Raw genomic sequence first — 17,053 nt, forward strand, 5'->3', positions numbered from 1 at the left:
TGATCCTCCTTGCCTTGGGCATTCACTTTCTGCAGCCCAAACGGCCCCCCTCTTCCTTTACATGCCGCACTACTTTTGACCAGGGCCCATAGTGCTCTGGTCTAAGGTAGTGCACTATGTAGGGATAAAGGTGCTATTTGGGGATCTGACATCTGTAATTGAATCTCAGTGACACCCCCCCCCCCCCCCCTCAGTTATTTTCTGAATAACTTCTGGCAGTTTCTCAGATCCCGTTGTGTGGGAATTCAAGGTGTTGGACTGGGCAACAGGGAGGGAGAATTATTGGACTAAAGGAACAGCCTGTTTTTTGGGAATAGTGAAATGTACTAGTCCATTTGTCAAGGTGAAGCCCAAATCTGTCATAGACTAAACTGAAAATAACAACCCTCTGTAGACTTATCAATCAAATGTATTTATAAAGCCCTTTTTACATCAGCCAATGTCACAATGCGCTGTACAAACAGCAAGCAATGCAGATGTAGAAGCTGGGTGTTAGAGGAATTCTAAATTCCTATATGTTTTGTAGCCAAAACCAAATTCGCACTCTATCTATTTCATAATAATTTGTAGGATTATCATTTGCATGAAATAGCGAGAGACCAGTCTTAAAAACAAGTTCAGCATTTATTCTTAATGAGTACTGCCCCAAAATATAAAGAACATCACATTTTAAAGAGAAGATAAAAATGACGTCATCAGTTCTCACACTTTCTCCGATCCACACAATAGCGCAGTGCCTTCAGGTCTAGAGATTGTCTCCTACTCCCCTCATAAAGCAAACATTCCAATCTGTCTAAAAGATATACTCCTCTCCACTAATGGAACATCAAAGAACATTCTTATCTGTCTAAAGAGATATACCCTCCTTCTCCATTAAACCCGCAAGGTACAGACAATTCATTCGTTTTACCTACATTTTCAGTCCTAGTTTAACCAAAAACCCATACATTTCATACCACAACATAATAGTATTAAAATTAATGGTTCTAATTTAAATGTATACATAATTAATCATTTCAACTATAATTTCCTCCAACACTGGGGCAAGCTCTCATGACGTATCCTCCTACATTTTGACTAAATTTGAATCTGATATATGCACAGAATTACCAAAGAATCACCTTTTCAAAAATACAATTCTATAAAAAATTTTTAAAAATGTGTAAATCAGCAGATCATAAAATACAATATTAAAGGGGCTCTCAAAGATACTGTATACTTGTCCTCAGCAATGTGTTTCCATTATACGTATATATTATAATATAGCATTTTAAAATACATGTAAAAACCAATTTGTTTACGAAGGTAATATATAATGTACAGTTCATTAAAGCAGTAGCGCTTCAGCAAATCACTTCGCTTCAGCAAACAAACTTGTTTTTTCTTCCGTGCGCTCCTCTTGCGTCTCTGTCCCTGGGGAAAGAGTCAAGTTATTTATTTGTTCACGTCAAACATTTTACTTTCGATAGAGAGTCACAAATAAATGTAACAGATTGGTGAACAGTTTTGAACTATTTTGTGTAATTGGTTTTTAAATGTTTTGGATGAACTCTGTGCACCCCGCTTGCAAATAGAATTTAGCTCCGGGGACAAAAAAAGTTTGATTGACTCAGATGGAGGGGAGGGGGGGGGGTTGTGTGGGGTGGGGCGAGTCGTCCCATAACGGAATACGCTCCGGGTCGTCCTCTTGGCTTCGCCTTCTTGCTCTCATTCTGCACCTGCCTCCGTACTCTGGTTACCTGGAAGAGCAATGACATGACGTAAGACTTCAATGACACAAGGTTGAATGCAGGTCGACCGAGCATTGCTAAGGTAGCCTCTCAGAGACTTGGGCAACTCTTGCTTAGACGGAGGCTGTCCTAATATGGACACCGTACATGTACCGTGTCATGTCATCAGTATGTTTGAGGATCTCACGAAACAAACAGTTCTGATATTAACATATGGACCCGTATCATATGATGGTCTGATCCTGTGTTGTCGTGGTATGTTGTGTACCTGTAGGGAGGCACTGGGGTTGTTGCTGAGGAGAGAGAAGGATCCCACTCTGGATTTATACTTGTTCTTCTTGGTCCCCGACTGGCCTAGGTGTCTCCTGGCCCGCTCTGTCTGGAGGAACAACATTCCCGTGGGATCATTTAGAAACTAGAAGGGGATACTCTATGTTACACAGGAGGCTGGTGAAGGGAGGAGAGCTCATAATAATGACTGGAATGGATAAATGTAACGGTATCAAAAAACATGGAAACCGTGTTTGATGCGGTTCCATTTATTCCATCCCAGGCATTACAATGAGCCCCTCCTATTTACAATGACACCAGCCATCACTGGTGTGTTAGCACACCAAGTGCTTCACGAAAGCAACTCAGGATAAAAAAAAAAACTCCAGTGCACCTTCGCATTCTTGCTTACTCCACTGTTTCTAAGGGATCGCAAAAAATGACAACGCAACAGCCCCATTGGATCTTTTGAGACCTCTCCCTCCTGTCTTCATCTATCTCCCCTCCCTCCCTCCTTCCCTTTCTCCAGTCTTACCTGAACTTTGATGAGTGTGTTGGGGAAACCCTTGGCTGAGAAGGACCCAGGAAGAAGGGAGTTCCTCCCCAACTGTCTCTTCTGTCTGTCCAATAGCACATCCGATGGCAAGTCGTCACCTAGCCACATCTTTTAAGACATAAATGAGGCATTCATTACATTTGTAATGAACTTGGAGCAATTTTAGAGGGCTGAAAAGCATAATATGCATGCACTGCCCTTACAGGAGAAACAACTTGAATTTCACGTGATAATGGGACCGCATGTGATCGCATGTGAAGTTAATGTGAAGTTAATGTGAAGTTAATGTGATATCGTGACATGTAAAAGCAACACATGTGACACGCGATAACACGAAACTACACATGTGAAATAAACGTGACAACATGAGTTTTTCACGTCTTTATTTCACGTCAAAATGCAATTCCACATGAGAGTTTGATTTTGACATGTGAACATTTCTGCTCAACTTGTGAAATCGGCTAAATGCAATTTTTGCATGTGTCACTGCAAATTATACATGTTTTTTTATGTAAGGGCTCCCGACTGGCGCAGCAGTCTAAGGCACTGCATCTCAGTGCTAGAGGCATCACTACAGACCCTGGATTCCGGGCTGTATCACAACCGGCCGTGATCGGGAGTCCCATAGGGCGGCGCATAATTAGTGTTTGGCCGGGATTGACCGTCATTGTAGAATAGGAATTTGTTCTAAACTGACTTGCCTAGTTAAATAATACAAGTAAATGTGGGTTTTAAGGTGAGTGGTACGCTGTTCAGCTAAAATAGTGTAAAAAATCTTTAATGAATGACAATATGATTACATTTGACATGATCACTTAGTACTGACTTTTCAATATGACCCCACCTGGGACTTGAACTCACAACCTCTGGAGTTGGGATACGCTGAGCTCTCTGCTGTGCCAGTCTAGCATTCCTCTACATCCGCATTACCTACAATACATCTCTGCACTTAGCAAAAGAGTGCCATCTGCACTTCTATTTCAGTTATCAGTTAATCAAACCATTCTGCCATTGATTTAATTGACTTATTTCAGCTATTTAAAGGTTTTCTGAATAGTTGTCTGCTGTTTGTGCACGATATTATTCTGTTTTAATGTTACTCCTGAATTACTATGATAACTATAATAGTTTTTCTTGAGTGTATTTGAAACAAAGCTGAGGTTATACCTAAGTCCAAAGTGCAGGAATACCGGTGAAATCAGTCATTGACACAGATATGGCGGCGTAGCAGGAAGATCGGAATGCCACGAAACTAGAGGTTGTGGTTCATGTATGTCAACGTGTGTTAAATATGTCAATTGCAAACCCTACGTTAAAAGCACTGTTTTGTGTGTGTGTGTGTATCCTAATTACACTTTTTTTGTTTTCATGGCATCATCTGTGAAATATCATGTGAAAAATATTCCCACGTGAAACTTCATGTGCAAAACGTGGAAATTTCACAGGTGAAATCGTGGTTTTTCCCGTAAGGGTGTGACTTCTGCAATACAGTAGTGTTGTATAACTATGGACAGTTACAGTAGACCAATTGGTTGTAGTGTATTACAGTTGTTGGTAGTCTTTATATAAATGCTTACACCAAGTGCAGAGAATGCCCCAAGTTGTCCTCGCTGTTGGGCACAAGAAAGCTATTTCATTAAAATCATTCATGCAGTTTGGGAAAAATGAAACGCCTTCCGCAAATGTACTTGTATTAAGTGCAGCCAAAGACATCTGCCTAGAGTCAGAGCATCAGACAGATGTCTTATCTATTGAATCCACATGCATCGTGTGTGTGTGTGTGTGTGTGTGTGTGTGTGTGTGTGTGTGTGTGTGTGTGTGTGTGTGTGTGTGTGTGTGTGTGTGTGTGTGTGTGTGTGTGTGTGTGTGTGTGTGTGTGTGTGTGTGTGTCATGAATTTGTTGAATTGATATTTAATATTAATAGTCAATATCTTAGGACAACAAGCATTTTAGTTGCATTGATCTTAGTGTTTCATTGGAATCAAATGCCTCCAGGGAGGTTATCATTACACAGCCATATGTCATGCATACGACCAACCCAGAGTGGGAAGTAATCCAGTACAAGGTGGGATCCCTCTGTGATAGAGAACAGGCTGTGGTAGGATGTCTTTGTGGGGGGAGAGGCTCATATACCTGTGGCTGTTTCTGGTTATGGGTCTTTCTTGCAGCAGATGGCTTCAGGCGCACAAGCCCTTCATTCTGTGAGAAGAACGTTTTAGCACATGGAAAAAAAGTATTTATTCTTTATGCATGTAATAACACCTCAACCCCACTCATACGCAATTACAACGTTTTTATGTTACCACATGTTTGTATGTCGTTACGTTGTTATTACATAGGTATAACAGTAACTTAAAATTTAAATTAAAAAAAATAAAAAGTTTAACCATTAGGTTAACTAAGACAATTCATAAACCATATCCTGTCAGGATGAGTGAGGTAAAACAGTGACCACATTGTTGGAGTTAGGAGTAGGTTTCACTCAAAGAAAGTTTTGTATTTCCTCTTTTCACGGTGTACATCCCCTCCATAGACATATCTCTCCCTGAGGTCACTTCTGCTGAGACAGAAACAACTCCTGCTGAGACGGATAAGGCTGTCCTATATGGACATCATACAATGTACCAAGGTCAGTACATGAGCCGTGTACACCCCACAATCCAGTGCAGGTGGAGTGCTCTTCAGGGTCACATGTCCCTCAATACACGGACTCGCCCTGTTCTTTTTTTTTTCATTTCGTTATTATGAAAACTTTCCGAGTAGTCCGTTTTATCCTGTGCTAGTTGTTGGCGAGCACCGTCAATTACCCCTGTAAAATATTCTGTTCCGTTATCCACATTCACTGTGACCTTGGTGGAAAAAGGCACAGGCAAATATATTCAGTGTTGAATTCAAAAAAGATTTCTTCAGTAATGCTGCCCAAGGCAAAAGAGAGCCCAACCACATCTGAAGTTTATAATTGCACACACTGGAATAGTGTAATTACACTCAAAACACATCAAAACCTTCCGCACGGAAAATACATCTCGACTCAAACGTCTTTCATGTTGTGGGTGACAATCCACAGCAATTGAAATACTGCGTCTGCTGGATCTATTGGCCAGATGAGGATGATTCCGTTGGACAGAGCCTGGCGGAATGTCCACAAAGAATGTCAACCGCAAAAATGGCAGCTCAAACAGCTCTGTGGCCACACGAAAGGTCTGCCGAGAGTTTGTTCCATCGAGGTTATTCTTGGGTGCATTTGGTAATAGTACGACTGGAGACTAGGTTACTATGAGACTTTGTTTTCAGGTTACTGGAATGTGTAACTCTGTTTAACTCCATGCAAGTGTTCCACTCAAAATATCACATCCTCGACCACTATACATGCACACACTCCATGGAAACAGAAACCTTCCATAGCAGTTACTGGCTTCCTTTGGCTTCTGAGCCAATGTTGTTACTGCAGTGTCTGGGGAAGTGTCTCGAATAGCTCGTAAAAAGCCATTTCATCGTGTTTCATCATGAAAATAATGAAATACATAATAAAATCCGTACAACAAAAAAAAACTCACCCGGATCTCTCCTTCTGGCACCAATACTTTTCAACTCCATCTACCTGATCAAAGGAGCTCACCCCCAAAACAGAACAGCCTGGAGTCCCGATCCCTTACCTTTCCTCCGGTGGTCTGCCCGCTGACACAGTTCTTTTCCTGTGATGTCCCAGTACAGTCTGCACCATGTGTGAGCTGGGGCAAGCTGCCCTGCAGGCAGAGAAAACTTAGGCACACCCAAAGAGCAACCTCCATGATGGTCCAGGCACTGGGGCCCCAGCCTCGTCATCACCCTGCTTTATACCCTCCCCTCCTTACGTAATGACGACCAGATGCAGAGGAGCAGAGAAACGGGGGCCATGCCAGCTTCACACAGACAAACAGCGTTGCACAACATCGCAACCCAGCGCTCTCTACGCCAGCCAGCGGTTGTGCGTGTTCTCCAAAAACACATCAGTCATCTGAAGGTCCTCCCTCAGTAACCGCTCCCACCAGCCCGGGACAGCGAATGAAATCCATTTTCCCTAAGGCTTGTACCTTAACGGCTGAGAGAGAGAGAGAGAGAGAGAGAGAGAGAGACAAACCAAGGGTGAGGTGAACAGACAGAGAGAGAGAAAGTGTGTGTGTGTGGGACACAGGCTGTTGACAACACTTGAAATATTGGTGGCTCTCTTTTCAGAATATCCTGGAAGAGAGCAGTAGGTTTGAGTTTGTTTCTTGGTTCGCTGAAGAGGCATCGATCTTTTAACTGGGTTCACACTGCTCAACCTCGCCCGAATGAAATAAATGTCTTTAAATATTTTCATGGTAGAATCTTTTTTTTAAATTTTTTTTACAAAATATTATCCCAGACTGCCCCTTTAAACCCTTTCTGTTGGCTTGGAGCTTCTGGTTGTGCCGAGGGCATGTTTAGTCCAACCATATAGTATTTTATTTCCAGAAGTACACCAATCAATGTAAGGGTTCGTCTACAGTAAGTCACAATGGACAGTTGTAAGGAAACTGCAGTGTTTGTAAATTTGTCAAGACATTTGTTATGCTGTTGTGTTTTTGTACGATTTGATTTCGTCAGACCTTTTGTTTGTTTTAAACAAATTGGCAAGCATATGACTGTATCCAAGCAGAGTGAATGAATGTAAGGGGGGGGGGGCTGTCTAGTAGTCTTATTTTGCCATAAAAACAAAACATGCCATTATGGATGAATGGCTTGATCCAGAAATGGCAGGAGAACACAGCAAGCACCCCGTGTGAAGGACGATGTATGAAAGGATGGAAAAAGTGAGTGAGGAGGGAGAGAGAAGAGTAAAGGCCGAATGTATTCACACTTCTATCGCTGTTCCTCTTGGCTAGAAGGGAATATTACATTGTCCTCAGCTGTGATTGGAAACGTGCTGCTGTGAAATACTAAACATAGTGTGAGTTTATTAATTCTAACTAACGCCTCATGAGACCCTCATCATGGATAAAATGGCTGTGAAAAAAATGTAATTGGATAATATGTTATATCATTATAATATAATATATATTATTGCCTAAAAGGTGGTACCTGACAGGTATGCATGGGGGATAGAAACAAATAAGGTATAGGTAGAATGATGATAGTGTTTCTGTTTTTTACGAAACATAAATATTGGAGGCGTGGAGAGCGACTGACAGTCCAGCAAAAAGGAGACATGGGAGAGTTCAAAACCATGGTAATTTTGGAAGCCTTGCTTAGACTGGAATGCAACCCAAGGGAACTATGAACACTCCAACATGTGATACATTTTTATCAGGGCTAACATGTACTTACCATCCTGACAGTCCTTTGGAAAACAACTTGCTCTTGTTTTGGAAAGGAAGACATTTTAAAAATCAAGACACATTTTGGGTTATTTATTCACATTTACATACTGATAATATAATTCAGAACACTGTATTCACATTCCCAGCACTGGAATTATAAACATAACTGAATGTGGGGAATGTGAGAGAGAGATTGTAGAATTCATTAATTGTAGAATAATAGATACTGAAAATCATAATTTTTATGAAAAGCAATTTCCCTATGTTTTCCCCTCTTCCCCATGGCCTGTGTCTGTCTTCCATTGTAAGCATTGAGCTGCCACCCATCACTGCCTATGTGGCTGATGCTCAGTGGCAGCCTGTCTGCCTGTCGACCTTGTGAGAAATAATTTTTCCATCTCACAGTGTTTGTCTGCTGTGACCGTAGACATTATCTGAGGAAGCGGGTTAGAGGACAGTTCAATTATGACATGGTGTGGCACCGCAGCACCGCCTGGTAGTATCTGGATCAAAACAAAAACGGGCCATGTCATAATACCTGTTGTATTTCTAAATTAAAATGGCTTCAGTTTGCTTTGAATGATTCATTATAAAAAATGTTTTACTCCTTTTTCTCCCCAATTTCATGCCATCCAATTGGTAGTTACAGTCTTGTCTCATCGCTGCAACTCCGATGCGGACTCGGGAGAGGCGACGGTAGAGAGCCGTGTGTCCTCCGGAACACTACCCAACCAAGCCGCACTGATTCTTGACACAATGCCCATTTAACCCGGAAGCCAGCTGCACCAATGTGTCGGTGGAAACACTGTACACCTGGCGACCGTGTCAGCATGCACTGTGCCCGGCCCACCACAGGAGTTGCTAGTGCATGCCAACGCTGTGCCAATTGTGCACCTCCCCATGCATGGGTCTCCCAGTCGCGGCCGGCTGCGACGGAGCCTGGACGGGAACCCAGAATCTCTAGTGGCACTGCTAACACCGTGATGCAGTGCCTTAGACCACGGCCCTGCTTTGAATGATTCTAAGCAGAAAAATATATACTGATCTACTGATTAATAGTTACGTAAATAGTATAGGCACTGATATACTATATGTCTATCTTTGCTAAAAATGTAGGCCTAATTCCTTTCAACTGTGTTCAGCTCATAATTTCAACATAAACTCTACAGGTCAAAAATAATGTTTCTTTTTTTCATGATTTCAAGCTACAGGAATGGAGTGACTTGTCTCACTTGGGGACCATCCATTCTCCCCATGCAGCATATAGGCCTGTTCAGTGTGAGATGAATAGTGGTGGTCTGGTGCTGAAAGACTGTGGCAGGATGTGGTTTACTGTGCAATCTTACTGCAAATGGAAAGCAAGTGGATATAAATCAGTGACTTTATATATAACTGGTGTAGGTCTCTCTGGTGTGTGTGTGTGTGTGTGTGTGTGTGTGTGTGTGTGTGTGTGTGTGTGTGTGTGTGTGTGTGTGTGTGTGTGTGTGTGTGCGCGCGCTCGTGTGTGTGTGTGTGCGCGCGCATGTGTGTGTGTGCGAGCGAGCGTGTGCGCGTGTTTACTTGGCTCTTTGAGGCTGTGAGAGGGCTCCTAATGGAAAGTGAACTGGCCCAGCTATGGTCAATGAGCCCCCTGGTGCCTATAGGCATAAGCTCTCTCATCGTAAACTCTCCCATCCAGCCCTCTATTTGACTCACCTAACTCTGCCGGCCACAGAATGGCATCATCCATCCACTCTAAATGATGTTTGCTGTGTGTGTGTGTGTGTGTGTGGAAGGAGCGAGAGCATTAACAGACCTGGTGTGCCTCAGCCCTGTTTGTGTCATGCAAGTACTAATCCCAGTATAGCCTGCACAGGTTAGCTAACACAATTTTCTCTCTTTCCTTTTTTTGCGGTGCATGTTTGCAGGTAAGGCTAGCACCTGGCTTCTGAGTCTGAATCACAATCCGTACTCCTCCAAAAGTGTCATGTACTGTCATGTTGTGTCTTGTTTCTGTCCTTTCCCTTCACCCTGTCTCCCTCTGCTGGTCGTTGTTAGGTTACCTTTTCTCCCCCTCTTTTCCCCAGCTGTGCCTTGTCTCCTCCTAACTACCTCGTCACCCCTTTTCCCACCTGTTCCTTTTTTCCCTCTGATTAGTCCTCTATATCTCTCTCTGTTTCTGCTCCTGTCTTTGTCGGATTCTTGTTTGTGTTGTTCATGCCTGAACCAGACTATCGTCATGTTTGCTGCAACCTTGTCCTGTCCTGTCGGAACCTGCCGGTCCATCTGAGCCTACGTTTTGTTTTGTTATTAAAGAAGCTCTGTTTACGTTAATTCGCTTTTGGGTCCTCATTCACGCACCGTAACAAAAAGTGCTTTCTCAGTTTTATCGAGTGGCTGCTTCAGTAGCAACAGCTTATTTTGAGGTGTGACAGAAGCATGAAGCACGCAGCCTTCTTTCAGGTGGAAACAAACGAGAAAACCAAGGACGAGCCTGAAGGAAATGACACAACACAGACCTATACCGCGTTATTTGTGCATCTGTCATCGGACAAGGTTGTTGAAGCTTGTTGTCGCTCTCTCTTTCAACATCACCTCCGCGCCTATGCCTGTGTACCCATGCCAGCAAGTGTGTTGGACTGAGACTGATTGTCAAACTTGGTATTGAAGTGTGCTTAAATACATCATCAATGGCTAGCTAGCGTTAATTCATTCCTCTTTCACCCCCCGACCCGAGCGTTTCCTAGAATCAAAGGCCCTCGGCAAATCAGCAGGCTCTTCTCTCACAGACCACAGACGAAATGAGGCTTGATTCCCATTCTGTTCGTTCGGTTCCTTCTGACAGAACTACTAATTAGCTTCCAATTTGAGTGTGAATGTGATTATGAACCCCTCTCAGTCTGAGAGGGGTTCATAATCACATTCACACTCAAATTGGAAGCTAATTAGAAGTTCTGTCAGAAGGAACCGAACGAACAGAATAGGAATCAAGACTGTGTCCCAAATGGCACCCTATTCCCTATGAAGTGTACTACTTTTGGCCAGATCCCTATGGGCCGGGGTCAAAAGTCAGAGCACCGTGTTGGGAATAGGGTGCCATTTGTGAGGCAGACAGAGAGAGTTAGAGAGTAAGAAAGAGTCAGGTTGCCAGATTATGAATGAAGGGGTCATTTGGGGCCGCCGAGAGGCTCTGCTGGGATGTGATGATGTTTTGGCATTTCCCCGACAGCTCCAAACAAGTAGAGATAAATCATGACACACTCACGCACGCTCACACGCACACACAGAAATGCCCACGCGCACAGACACTTACGCACTATACGCTCTCCCTCTCTCAAAGTGAAGGGTAGCTGAGGCAGAAAGTTTACGCCTTGGAGGCAATGGCTGTGTGTCTATCTCACTCAGTACTCAACACTTCAGAGCTGATGAATATCATGTGTTTGCAAGTAATGACTCAAGCAGGAAAAGAGTTATTAAACATTCAGACACTTTCGGGTGGTCCCTTGCAGCATCCCTGCTTGCATGTGAGTGTGAGTGTGTGTGTGTGTGTGTGTGTGTGTGTGTGTGTGTGTGTGTGTGTGTGTGTGTGTGTGTGTGTGATTGTGTGTGTGTGTGTGAGAGCACAGACATTGTGAAGGTCACTATCTCCGCTGATTTATAATCCAGCCACTATGCTGGCGTTGCTATGGCAGCAAGGAGTTGGCAAACAATGCCGTTTAATAAAACGAAGGGAAATGGTGAGATGTGTAATACCGATCTATCTCCTGAGGAGTGGCAATACAGTATGAAGAGGCAGTACTTTGTATAATATTCAAATCCCTGTATGGAGTTTCACTTGAACCTTTTACATGCACCACAATACCCACTGGGCACAGATGTCATTTCAACGTCTAGTTTTGAAAACATTTCCGGGTGAGTTGTCAGCTAAAATCAATTCAACGTGAAATCAACAAAAAAATCACCATGTCATTGGATTTAGGTTAAAGGTTGAGTGAAAACAATATGAAATTCCATTACATTGATAACTTTTTTGCAAATCCTATCAGTTTTCCATGTTGAATCAGACATCACGTTTTTTTTTTTGCCGTTGAAATGACGTGGAAACAACAAAGTGTCTGCTCAGTTGGTAGATTGAGGTTAGTGGTGAAAGTAGCCAGAGGGGGGGCGTAAATATCACAGGAATCATGGGGTAAATAACAAAAACATGTAGTTTAAATTCACTATACTAATATATCATACTTCATGCCTATCAGAACACGGTACTGAGAACCGGCAAATATTCTTGAGTACTGGCACCTCTAATAGAATATTGGCTTAAAATATGATGAGTATTGGCACCTAAATTTAAAATGAGTACGAGCACCCATTTTATTCCACTTTAAGCACTGATTACTATGTATCAAACAAAGCCTCTTTAGAATGGGCAGTAGACATTATCATGTATCTATAGTCAAGTGTGTCAGTTAAGATAGCACAGAGAAAATGTTAGTACTCCTAGTCTGCCGGGAGTGGATGGGATAGATAGAAGCTCCTATTATGGAAATGTCGTAAAAGCTGATTGTCTGTGTTTGTATTCCATTTCCGAACTGAGACAAAACTGTCTGTCATACTAGTCTCCTACGCCGTCTGCATACTAAAAGCCCTTAGCTTCCTGGCCCTATCTATTTCATACAACATGATATTCTACTGTATCTTCATTCAATTCAAGTCTGTGCCTGGTTAGAATAAGAATATTCCTTTTTCGGATAGCCTCACAAGTCCTGTTGAGACTGAGGCTTTCCTAATGTGTCCTTATCAATAAAATGTCACAATACGGTGCAGAGCGTTCAAGTTGGCTGCTGGGGTGGCAAGGAGAACCCCGGCTCCGCTAAAACCATTGACAATAAGTGCCGTTTTCAAGGGATTGTTAAATACATGTTATAATAATTTTGTTTTAATGTCATCACCTCTTGAAGAGGTGCACATTTCAGATTATTCCATATTTAGTTCTATCATCAGATTTACACAGTAAGTAACTGCAGGCTTTTCATGATCAGTAAACATCAACTGATCATGTGTTTTCAGATATGTGAGGGTAGACATTCATTTGGTGTGTACCTAGCTAGCTAGCTAAGCAAACAACATACAGTATGTAATTTAGCTTGCTTCGTCAGAGATTAGGCTTTTGGAAAGACCTTGACATCGGCAAGTCCTCGTCCTGGTAAAATTGCCAGTCAGACGACTGTCATCGCCACTATAGATGGAAATGAAATCAAACAATATTTGGATATAGCCATCTAGTTTATCCCTCAAAGTTAGCTTGTTAACTAGCTATGTTGATGTTATCTGTTATTAGCTAGCTAGCCATTTTGACATGGCTCATCAATCAATAGCCTATCATGTCTGTCAGAAGCAATTGTGATTAAACATTTTCTTAAAACGATGTTGAAAAGGGGATAATGTTAGCTAACTTTGCTAGTAAGGCCTATGTTAGGTCTATTTACCACTATTTTTAACCAACTGTACAACATTTCTACCAGTAGCTTGCAAAGTAAACATTATCAGCTAACAGTACATCAGCAAATGCGACCTTTACTAAATCTTCTTTGGGATTGGTGTCCCATCCACGGGACGTTTGAGCTAACGTAGGCTAATGCAATTAGCATGAGGTTGTAAGTAACAAGAACATTTCCCAGAACATAGACATATCTGATATTGGCAGAAAGCATACATTCTTGTTCATCTAACTGCACTGTCCAATTTACAGTTTTATTTTTATTTTTATTTCATATTTATTTAACCAGGTAGGCCAGCTGAGAACAAATGATCATTTACAACTGCGACCTGGACAAGATAAAGCAAAGCAGTGTGTCACAGACAACACAGAGTTACACATGGAATGAACAAACATACAGTCAATAGCACAATAGAAAAGTCTATATGCAGTGTGTGAAAATGAAATAAGATTAGGGAGGTAAGGCAATTAATAGGCCATAGTGGTGAAATAATCACAATTTAGCAATTAAACACTGGAGTGATTGATGAGCAGAAGATGAATGTGCAAGTAGAGATACTGGGGTGCAAAGGAGCAAATAAATAAAAAACAATATGGGGATGAGGTAGTTGGAGGGGATATTTACAGATGGGCTACATACAGGTGCAATGATCTGTAAGCTGCTCTGACAGCTGATGCTTACATTTAGTGAGGGAGATATGAGTCTCCAGCTTCAGTGAAGTTTGCAATTTTTTCCTGTCATTGGCAGCAGAGAACTGGAAGGAAAGGTGGCCAAACTAGGAGTTGGTTTTGGGGGTGACAAGTGAAATATACCTGCTGGAGTGCGTGCTACGGGTGGGTGCTGATAAGATAAGGCAGGGCTTTATCTAGCAAAGACTTATAGATGACCTGGAGCCAGTAGGTTTGGCAACTGATATGAAGCGAGGGCCAGCCAACAAGAGCATACAGGTCACATTGGTGGGTAGTATATGGGGCTTTGGTGAGAAAACGGATGGCACTGTGATAGGCTGCATCCAATTTGCTGAGTAGAGTGTTGGAGGCTATTTTAGCTATTACAGTGAAATAATACCATGCTATTGTTTGAGGAGAGTGAACAGTTTTGAAATTTGAAAAGTTATTAATAAACAAATTAGGCAGATTTGGGCAGTCTTGATACAAAATGTTGAACAGAAATGCAATGGTTCATTGGATCAGTCTAAAAAAGTTGCACATACACTGCTGCCATCTATTGACCAACATCTAAATTGCACCTGGACTGGAATAATACATTATAGCCTTTCTCTTGCATTTCAAAGATGATGGTACAAAAAAATAAAAACGTTTTTTTATTTTCTTAGTTATATCTTTACCAGATCCTACATTCCTTTCACATTCCCACAAACTGCAAAGTGTTTCCTTTCACATGGTATCAAGAATATGCACATCCTTGCTTCAGGGCCTGAGCTACAGGCAGTTAGATTTGGGTATGTAATTTCAGGCGAAAATTGAAATAAAGGGGCGGATCCTTAAGAGAAATTAACTTAAACCACTCATACTTGTCAGGCATTGTTCACTTTTATATCAGTCAACTGTCCAGTTAATGGTGGCCAATATTGAGAGATATTTTGAGGCTACCCTCACATATCTGAAATTACATGATCAATTGTTTGGTCATGAAAGGCATGCAGATATTTCCTGTAGCCTGAGGATAGAGCTAAATGTGTGCAATTGCTTCCTGATTGTTTTGCATGAAATAATCTGAAATGTTTAGTTCTATATATATGCTTTTCAAGAGGTGATAATATTACAACCAAATAGTTAACATTTATTTAACAATCCCTTGAAAACGACACGCAGTTGACAATGGTTTTGGCGTAGCTGCGGGTCTCCTTGCCCCCCCCCCCCCCTCCCCCAGCAGGAAAATCGAACGCTCTGCACCTGTTTTATTTGTCCCCACAAAAAATCCTATTTTATATATATTTTTTATAATGTTGAATCAGTTTCATTGTTAAATGTACCTGCCTCTTGCTCCATGGATAGGTATAAGCAGCTGTTGGAAGACCGTTAAGAAACCATTTGGCAGAGATCTAGGGAGAAATCAACAGCCCATGGATGACAAGGCAACCTTTTGAGAAATATTTTGCCCAAGAACCTGCCCAAGAATCCCCTTATTCATTCTGTTTTCCCATGGATTTAAGTAAATTCATGTACGTCATTGATGGAGAGACATCAGTGTTTTGGATGTATTTGCATTACACATTTCTCAGTTACTGTTGGCACATAAGCTCCTGATTGCAGACTCCACTCTCATGCTAGTTGCTTGTTTGTATGGGTAGTGACAAAGTGTTGCTTGACCTGAGCCCATTATTGAAATGTTGTGTGGAGCCTGCCACACAAAGAGTGTCTTAGCAAACAGCTGTGGCTTGAGTAATATTTGAACTATGGAATACTTGGCAAATTTACTCTTACTCATCCACATTTGTGAAATAAACACAGCCCGGGTAGTTAGAGGGGAGCTTTTCTTTGACTAACAGCCTTCCTCTGACTAAGTCTGGAAGCCTGGGGAGACTCTCAATGTGTAGTGGTTTCCATGGAAGGGAAACAGACACTGTTGTAGTAGACCATGACGACGGGAGTTGGTATCAAGCTCCTATCTCTCACTGACCACTGCGAGAGTCATTCACCACTGAGTCATTCAGTGCACAATTGTGGTCCACTGTGATAACTATGGCCCAGAGTTTCTCCTTGTCAGGTGCGACAGTTGACCCTACTGACAACCGTGTATAAATGTACCCCCTGAATTTAGCCCCGTTATTGTTATTTTATTGTGTTACTTTAAAAAAAAGAAAGTAGTAAAAATGTTCTTAACTCTTTCTTGAACTGCACTGTTGGTTAAGGGGTTGTAAGTACACATTTCACAGTAAGGTCTACACTTGTTGTATTCGGCGCACGTGACAAATAAGTTGGATTTGATTTAGATTTTTTTTACTGGCAGACCAAACTGCAAGTCATTCAAGGGAAACTTCACAGCTATACACTATTTGGGGTGAGAGGTGTTTCAGACATAGTTATGCACTATAGTGGTATTTTTGCATTTTCGCCCCGGGAGAGTTCAACCAATGATGTCATCGGTTGATTGAGCCTGCTGTCTGATGTAAAAATGAATGCAGTCATGTTTTGTAGCAATAATTTCGGCCTTTATGTTTCGCCAATTTTATGATTACACTAGCAGCGGGTAGATATAGTTGTCCTTGTTCAATAGAGCCATTGGACTTGTCTCAACAATGTCTTATCTGCCATGACATTGCAGGATATCTAGGTTGACACATTTTCCCTGGCTTGGTAACGACTACAGCCTGACGGGAGCCCTGTCCAATTGCGTTCCCACCCTCGAAAGCAGGCTTTTTAAAACGGGGGCGGTATTAGTTTCTACACAAGAGTTATGTTACAGGACAAATATTTAGTTTTTGAATATTCTTTTACATAAGAAACACAGCCCTATTTATTTGAGCCGGAATACACTGAAGAGGAATTGTGACAATGGGGAAAATAATTGCAAGACCAGCAAGCCGCTGCTCCTGACTCTGGAGAACCACGGTCAGACAACGACTGGTGGTGCTTATGCGGGTGCTGTCCAGCCATGTCGACAAAGGAGGAATGTCTGTGCTGCAACAAATTAGATCGCGGACAGGTCTTACTGGAGAGGGTCACTGCAGACCCCAT

At 42.1% G+C, this 17,053-nt stretch overlaps 1 protein-coding gene across 4 annotated transcripts; it reads right to left on the bottom strand.

Moving 5' to 3' along the window:
• Positions 1 to 605: 605 nt before the first annotated feature.
• Positions 606 to 6,556, bottom strand: LOC110535610 (uncharacterized). 4 transcript variants are annotated; one of them, XM_090189943.1, is made up of 6 exons: positions 6,214 to 6,556; positions 4,691 to 4,756; positions 4,134 to 4,166; positions 2,536 to 2,664; positions 1,999 to 2,109; positions 606 to 1,739 (listed from the first exon to the last, which is right to left on the bottom strand). In XM_090189943.1, exons 1-6 carry the CDS (start codon positions 6,346 to 6,348, stop codon positions 1,578 to 1,580), a joined length of 636 nt encoding a protein of 211 aa, XP_090046069.1. In that variant the 5' UTR covers positions 6,349 to 6,556; the 3' UTR covers positions 606 to 1,577. The 4 variants fall into 4 exon arrangements, with proteins under 4 accessions (XP_090046069.1, XP_090046067.1, XP_090046070.1 ...); XM_090189941.1 differs by having other exon boundaries at positions 1,999 to 2,145; positions 6,214 to 6,399; XM_090189944.1 differs by lacking the exon at positions 4,134 to 4,166 and having other exon boundaries at positions 6,214 to 6,528.
• Positions 6,557 to 17,053: the final 10,497 nt, after the last annotated feature.

The sequence above is a fragment of the Oncorhynchus mykiss genome, chromosome 11 (assembly GCF_057628025.1).
Source record: "Oncorhynchus mykiss isolate SJ-2025 chromosome 11, ASM5762802v1, whole genome shotgun sequence".
Classification (NCBI taxonomy): domain Eukaryota; kingdom Metazoa; phylum Chordata; class Actinopteri; order Salmoniformes; family Salmonidae; genus Oncorhynchus; species Oncorhynchus mykiss.